The sequence below is a fragment of the Accipiter gentilis genome, chromosome 5 (assembly GCF_929443795.1).
Source record: "Accipiter gentilis chromosome 5, bAccGen1.1, whole genome shotgun sequence".
In the NCBI taxonomy this organism is placed as follows: Eukaryota; Metazoa; Chordata; class Aves; order Accipitriformes; family Accipitridae; genus Astur; species Astur gentilis.
Genome location: NC_064884.1, coordinates 2,868,992 through 2,876,509, shown reverse-complemented (window position 1 = coordinate 2,876,509; position 7,518 = coordinate 2,868,992). Strand labels below are relative to the sequence as shown.

General features: G+C 53.5%; 1 protein-coding gene across 1 annotated transcript; it reads left to right on the top strand.

Moving 5' to 3' along the window:
- The first annotated feature begins 748 nt into the window (after positions 1 to 748).
- On the top strand, positions 749 to 6,014 carry LOC126038476 (transmembrane protein 45B-like). The gene is made up of 6 exons (XM_049800222.1): positions 749 to 850; positions 3,230 to 3,434; positions 3,706 to 3,918; positions 4,593 to 4,777; positions 5,460 to 5,605; positions 5,885 to 6,014. The coding sequence occupies exons 2-6, from the start codon at positions 3,248 to 3,250 to the stop codon at positions 6,012 to 6,014; spliced, it is 861 nt and encodes a 286-aa protein (XP_049656179.1). The 5' UTR covers positions 749 to 850; positions 3,230 to 3,247.
- The last annotated feature ends 1,504 nt before the right edge of the window (positions 6,015 to 7,518 follow it).

Genomic DNA, 7,518 nt, shown 5'->3' with positions numbered 1-7,518 from the left:
AGGCAAAGGTCTAGTGTGATGACGGCCACTGATGAGGCTGGCAGAAGAGGTCCTGATGGAGACAGGCTCCTAGTAATTGTGGGCAGTGTGCGTTTAGCTCTCTTTTTGGGGGTTATCAGGTTTTGGAGGTGCGTCCTAGCAGAGGACTTGCAGGAGGAGAGGGGGCTTGAGCCTCTTCTGTTGGGTGAGAGCTGTTGGCACAAGAGTAACGTGCCTGGGTAGCAAAGATGGAGAAGGATCCACAAAGAGAAGACCCTCCGAACATCCGTGGCCAGGCACTGAGCTTGCCCTCTGCGTACAGGCTGGTTGTCCTAGGACGATGCCTGCCGGGCTGATGGTTGCACCCATGGGTGCTCGTAGGGGATCCTCGTGCATCCACACGGACAGCATCCTCCCAGCAGCGTCGATCCCTGGGCATCAGCTGGAGCAAGTCCCTCCAGGGGCCAAAATCATTGATGATGACAGACCCAGAGCTGCAACGGCTCCGAGGAGAGAGCCTGGAAATTGGGCAGAAATGCCGTCGTCCTTCCCGTGCCGAGCCGGGGGAGGCTGCGAGCAGTCAGTGCGAGGCACTGTAAGGAGAGCAGGCAGCTCCCGTATGGCTAATAAGCAAAAGCATCGCAGCCTGGAAGCTGCAGAGGGAGAAGGGCAGCTCAGGTAATAACTTCTGACTGCAGCCATATTTCAAGTCCTCTGACAGACAAACTAGCTCGCAGGAAAAATAAATAACCCAGTGCCTCTCCTCAACCGGTGTGCTCTCTTCCCTGGCTGCGGCTCACTTGGAGCTTAATCAGCTTTTATGCAAGCGTGGACTCAAACGCTGGGGCTGGGGGAAACCGGCCCGTGAGAGGTATCGGGTTTGGACTCGGTGGGCTGGTCGAAAGGCTGTGTGGATGTGTGGGGGTTGTTCTTCTGCGCCTCAAATATGTGAGCTGTGCAAGTAGACTGTTGCTTGGAAACATGTCTGGAATCTCTGTGAAATAGCGGCTGTTTTATAAAAGAAGGTGGTGGGTTTTTGGTTTTTTTTTTGTTTGTGTGGGCTACATGCAAGCTTCTACTTGACCTAAGGGTGGGTTTGGGACATCTCCGCTAAGTGAGAGATGCCCCAGGATATGTGGTGGCTGCTGAAGTGCTGCGGCCGGGTGGTGGGAAGCAAAGGGGACTCGTGACAACTACCGAAAGCCTTGCTGGATTGGGCTGCTGCCAGGCTACAAAGAACAAAGGGTCCCCAGCGCCAAACCGAAGAAGAGTGAGGCTACTCTGCTGGGGAGAGGGATGGTCAGGGTAGGAGATCCCAGGGACGGCTCCGAAACAGCGTTGTTTGGGTCTGCTGGTAACTAAGGGGAAGAGGAGATGCCCGGTGGATGTAGGGTGATAAATGCCTGGGTTAAAGCTGGATGCTGGCGTGGCTTGGAGCAGCCTCTGGAGCTGCAGGTGGGACGTGCCAGTTGTCATTTCTGATGTCCGGGCACTGGGATGTCTCTAATGAAGCAGGGTCAAATGAACGCTCCTGCTACGTATCTTGATCGGGGTACACTCCTGACTCCAGCTTCAGGCTGTTGCCCTTGCAGTCACAGTCTCTGTAGGACAACGGTAAAATTTGGTTATGTGTCGTGCAATTGTGCACCGCTTAAATGCGCTTTAATAGCGTTTGTTCTTAGTCACTTCAGCACGTGGATGTCTGTGCAGAGAATATATGTGCCCTGGACTGGGTGTCCAGGCTCTAACCAGGGAAGACATGGGGCATGAGCCGTCTCGCCCTAATGTAGGCATCCAAAATAGAGCAGAAGGCCATCACCGATGCCCGAAACAGCCCCTGGGACGGCGTGTTTCTCATCTGCCTGAAAGGCTGTTTAGCAACTTCCCTCCTGAAAGGAAACTTTAACACGGTGTAAACAGCTTTGAGGCTTCCCCAGATTACCTGAGTCCCAGCGATGCAATGGATGACGATAGTCTCGGCACACAAACGCCGTGCTTGCCCACGCAGGGCTGAGCCTGTTCGACCGATTCCAGCTCTGCAGCCAAAACCTGACCGGGAACATCTTGCAGAGCTCTCCCTCACCTAAGGCACTTGCCACACCGTATCCTACCCTTATTTTGCAGTGCCTAATTACTTCCTAGTGCGGGAGGACTTGGAGAACGTGCTGGAGTTGTTCATCCAGCCTCTGCAATTTGCCTTGGTATTTATAAACACGGCGAGGATGCGATTTATGATGCAAGGGCAAGTCGGTGTGGTAGCTTCAGGATGAGTAATGCCTTCTTCCATGCACATCTGAGCTGTAGAAAAGGACCAGAAAGCCCGTGAGGAGGGAAAGAGTGAGACCTCCTTAGGTGGTAGACGCATACAGAGAGCAAGCAGAGAGGTCTTGCTGGAGGAAACAAGAGCATCCCAAGGTAACATCAGAAGCTCACTGCTATAAGCATTTAGATCATTACTTATTCCCTTCTGTGCTTGCTGCTCTGGGATTTTTTTCAACAATTTGAGTATGGGCTTAAATACTTTGCAGGATATAACCTGGCCCGTGGCAGCCGGTCGTGCTGCCGTACCTCTGCTCCCCTCCATCCTTGCTGGTGCTCGGTGGCGTTGGTTTGGCTTAGCACGAAGGCAATTTTCATGCCTTTAGCCTTCGAGCTCTTCCTACTGGAGATGAAATACCTTGCGTCAAATCACGGCTCGTGTTCCATGTTGTGTGGCATATGCATGAGACTCCTTTTGGAAATGGTAATGGTTCCTGGGTTACCTCCTCCTCCTGTTGCGCAGCCGGTAGGGCCCAGCAAAGCCTTGGCTGGCTGAAGATGCTGTACACGCCGGCTGAATTCACACCCTGGTAATTATCTAGCTTGGAGGGAGTTTATGTTCTGGGGAAATAATTGTCGTGTTGCTTTTTATTAGCAAAAACTTTGTTATGGTTCCTCTTCTAAAAGCACGTAGCTGTTACGCTTTCTTGGGCGCTAATGTATTTTTCTCTGGCACGATGAAGTCCTGATGACTGTACGCGTGCAACCACATACGTATATATGTGTATAAACGTATATACAGTGGTGCACGGTGGCAGCTTCTCCATGGTGATGTCACATCTCTGGTATTACCTTTTTGCAGCTGATGGCGGAGCCGTGCACACCCTCTCTGTTGGGATGCAGCTCCCCAGGGATGCTGAGCAAGCGAGCAGCCCAACATCTCCCTTGGGGGTACTTTGAGTCGGTCCCCAGATGCTGTTTGTCCTTGCAGGTCCAGCAAGTGAGCCCGATGCCAACAAGTTTCCTCGGCAGTGCCCTCCGGGGCACCTTCTTCTTAATTTTTGGTCTCTGGTGGTCTGTGCGATACACCCTAAAGTATCTCGGGCGGAAGGCCAATGCCGAGAACCAGCCAAGCTATGGGGTCCAGCGCATGGAATTCTTTGAAGGGGCGGTCAAAGCTTTCTTCGCTCTAGCAGGTAAGAGATGACGATGAGTCTCTGCCCCAATACCTACTGGCACTGCAGCCGCTCTCTCCCGCGAGGCTGGGGTCGTTTGTAGTGGGAAACGGCCGCGGCTGATGTGGGAAGGCTTGGGGACGTGCTTCTGGCTTGCTCTGTGATGGCACCTTGCTACCGTTCCTCTGGGCAAATACCACTACGGCTTCACCATTGCAAAGAAAGTTTTCCGGCAAGCTTGTCCTTTCCCCCGTGTAAAAGGAAAAGCGTGACCTTTCCGCTCTCTGCCCAGGGATATTGGTCGAGCAGTTTGTTCCCGCCGGTCCCCACCTGCAGCTGTACAGCCCCAAGACGCACAGCTGGACAGACCTCGCCCACTGGCATTACACCACCATGTACCTCTTCTTCCTCCTCTCCGGCATCGTGGACATCGTCTCGCACTCCCCGCTCAAGCTGCCGCTTGGCTTGGATCGGCTCTCGCTGTCCCTGGCTCTGTTCATCGAAGGTAAATCGCACGCGGTGCCTGGGAGAGTATGGACTATGGGTTGGGGGAAGTGTCGGGAGGGTCACCGGTGTGCAGCCCAAAATCCCTGGGCTGTTTCGAGGCCGGCAAGGTGCCGCGCAAGCAGATAGAGCCGGAGGGTGCGCAGATGCGCGATGGCACGGGTTGCGTGCCGAAGTGACCCCCTCCCTGTTCCTCTCCAAATATGAATCCAGCCCTGGCTGGGTGCATGGGGGATGCGCCAGGCCCTAGGGATGGTGACAAGCAGCCGGAGTCGCCAAAAGCTGTTGTCCCCCCACCTCGAATGGATGCGCAGAGGGATAAACCCTGATACAAAGCTCCCCGTCACCTTCTGAGCTGGAGGTGCCCATCGTTGTGCTTCTCCTGGCAGCCCTACGGCCCTGGCTGGGGCGCAGGGATAGAGCAGACCCCGGCGCTGGGGGCTGCGTGGCCCTTGCAGAGCGAAGGGGGTGACAGCAGGCTGTTTGCTGCCTGGCTCTTCCCACCAGGCAGATCATAGCAAGACCTGGAGCATAGTTTTCAGATGCGTTTGCTTGTTTTTTGTTGTTGTTGTTTTGTGGGTTTGTTGTTGGTTTTTTTTTTTTTTTAAAAAAAAACCCAAAACATACAACCAAATCCCAGAGCATCCTTTTCTAATGCAGTGTGAATCTTGGCAGGTTTGCTCTTCTGTTTCCGTGACTACAGCGATGCTGCACTGGACCACCACCTCCATTCCCTGCTGGCCATGGCTATCTTTGCTGGAGCCCTCTGTGCCCTCCTAGAGGTGTTCCTCCGAGACCACATCATCCTGGAGACCTTCAGGACCAGCTCTTTCCTTCTCCAGGGCTCTTGGCTCTGGCAGGTCAGTGCGTATCCAGCGCTCTCCTCCGAGCAGTGGGGTTTGCACCCAGGAAGAACAAGCGGAGGGGGGGCTGCTCTGCCCTTTATGGCACGTCTGTCGGGTTCAACTTGCAGGCTGGTTGGAATATCTTAGTAAATAAGAGGAGGAAATGACGCTGAGTGCTAGAGCTGTCATCGTGGAGAGATGCACGGGTAACGTATGCATCATCGACGAACCTGCATGCTAAATGGAAGTTAGACCCCCACAAGGGTGAGAAACCACAGTCATGGGTTTCTGTTCTTTTTATTAGGTCCAATTTCTTCCTTTATTTGTTCCAAGTAACTGGAAATACCTGGAAACCTTTCACGTAATCGCCCGGCTTTGGGTCTAGGGAGAAATGCACGGCCTGGCAACGTAGCCTTTGGGTTGTCCTCTTTCTCTGGGGATGCTGGGCTGCACTGCGAGCCCTAAGGCTTGTCTGCAGAGCATCCCACGCCACCTGAAATGCACCCCTGTATCAGTCCGGGGAGGCAAGCAGGCTTAGGGGCGCTGAGGGCAGCGGTCCGGGTGTTGCTTAGGATTATCGTGCCTCTAGTCCGTAGTCAGCTGCAGCAGCTTGGCTAAAAACAGGAGGAGAAGCGAGGAGGGACGTGCTGAAGCCTGACTTGTGCCGATGCCTAATCTCTCTTCTATCTGTGACCAGATTGGGTTTGTGCTGTGCCCTCCGTGGGGAGGACCGGGCTGGGATCAGACCGACCGCAGCAACTTCACGTTCCTCACCATGTGCTTCTGCTGGCATTACGCGGGCGCTCTCGCCGTCTTGGCAGCAAACTCTGCCGCATCTCGCTGGTACGTGGGGGAGAGGGGTCCTGGCACCGTGCGCGAGTCGGGATGGCCGAGAGCGATACCTAGACCCAATGCTACCCTGGGAAATCTAGCCACCAGTGTATCGTGGGATAAGAAAAGTGGGCGTCCGTGCGTGTCCGAGCACGGACTAGTCCGTGGCTTGGCTGGAAAGGATGGGCTTGATGCCACCGCGGAGCAGACGGTCCTTAGCAGCCTTCCCGAGCGGGCTGGGGTGAGCCGACAGCTCTCGCAAATACCTGACTGTCACTGTCTGCCTTGCAGCTGCAACGAGTCCTGCCAGCTGAAATTCGGGGACATCGACGTGGAGCTGGACTGCGGCATGTGTGTCCGCAAAGGCAACAAGAGCTCCAGCGGCGCCCTGCTGCCGGAGAGCGGCTCGGATGATAAGTGAGGCTGTGGCGGGCATGGAAACTTCTTCCCCGCTGGCTTAGAGCTCTTGAGATGAGGTTTTTTTTTTTTTTTTAATTAGTCTTGATAAACTACACGGACACTTGATGGCAGAGCATCAGAAGCGGGAGGCAGGACCCCGAAGGCGGAGCGCAGCAGGAGGTGCAAAGTCTTTCCCGTGCATCCTTTGGACGGTAGCGAGAGCAAACCAGGCTTGTCTGGGAGGGAGTTTTTAATTTTTCGTGCCGCAGCTCAGGCTGCGAACTGCAGGACTGGTTTGCTGGTGGAGTCCAACCGGCGTGGCCGATTTGGCTATTTTTTTTAACGTTGTTTTCGCTTCTGCTTCTGCAGAAGGGAGCCAAACCAGCGTTCAAATCTCCTGGTGGCTGTTGCCTGCTCTGGTGTTAATGGAGGGGTGTTTTTTGTACAAAGCTTAATGTGCACAGAGTATACGTGATCACCAATAAAGTACTTCTTTAACGAACCACCTCGATGGACCTCTTGAATACGATGCCTTGAGATTGAAGGCACGGTCAAGGCGACGTCCGGCTTGAAAACGGTTTGGGGGGGTGGATGAAGCATCAGAGGGATGGGATTGCGTGTGACAACGTGGCCAAATCTGCCCGGAGAAAGGACGGAAAGGTTGGAGGTTGCCCTGCTAGCACTGGCACGCAGCTGCTCTCCTGCTTGTTTTTAATCAGAAGCTGAGAGGATGCGTTAGATATGCGAGGCAGCCTGTTTGCGATGGATTTTGGCATGCCTGGGAGATGGGGTGTTTGCTGGGCAGGGTTCAGCTTGCAGAGAGACCCTTGAAACAAGACGATGAATGGTTTCACCCCCCACACAGAGGGCTATTATTTGGGGTTGCAAAGCAGGCTGCCGTTCAGGAGCGATGGTTTTGCCAGGATCTGGTGGGGAGGGTTGCCTTTAACTGGGGCCGATGTGGATCTCCGCAACCGGAGTGAGAGCTTCGCATGTGCTCTGTGGAGGTGGTGTGCTCTGGTTATTAATTATCCTCGTGGGACTAGAAGCAGGGTCATTCGGTCAACTTGTTATAGACTAGCTGCCATTAACGGGAAGCTTAGTGCATAGGTTATAACCCTATGTACTGCACTTTGATTGAAAAAGGGGGAAAAAAAAAAATCTCTTTCCCTTTTGATCAACTACTGTTACTTTTTTCCTGTTTTTTTTGTTTCTTGCCCTGGTGTTATCTAGGTAATGCTGAATCCCTCTCTTACTGAGGCTTTTGCTGTTTAAAACGTAGGTCTTTAGGGGGGATGTTTCTTCTTTCCTTGAATAAATGCAAATAAGAGCAGATACTTACTGGTCATCTAGCTGTGTGTTACAACAAGCTTACCGGGATCGTGCTCGGAGCCTAAAGCTAACACACGAGAGTCTCTCTGAACGGGGCACGCAAAATTACCTGTCACCTAGTTGGGCGATAGAGGTGCCCCGTATTTGAGATATGACTAACGTTTGTTTGCGTCAATGGAGTTGAAAGAAGAAAT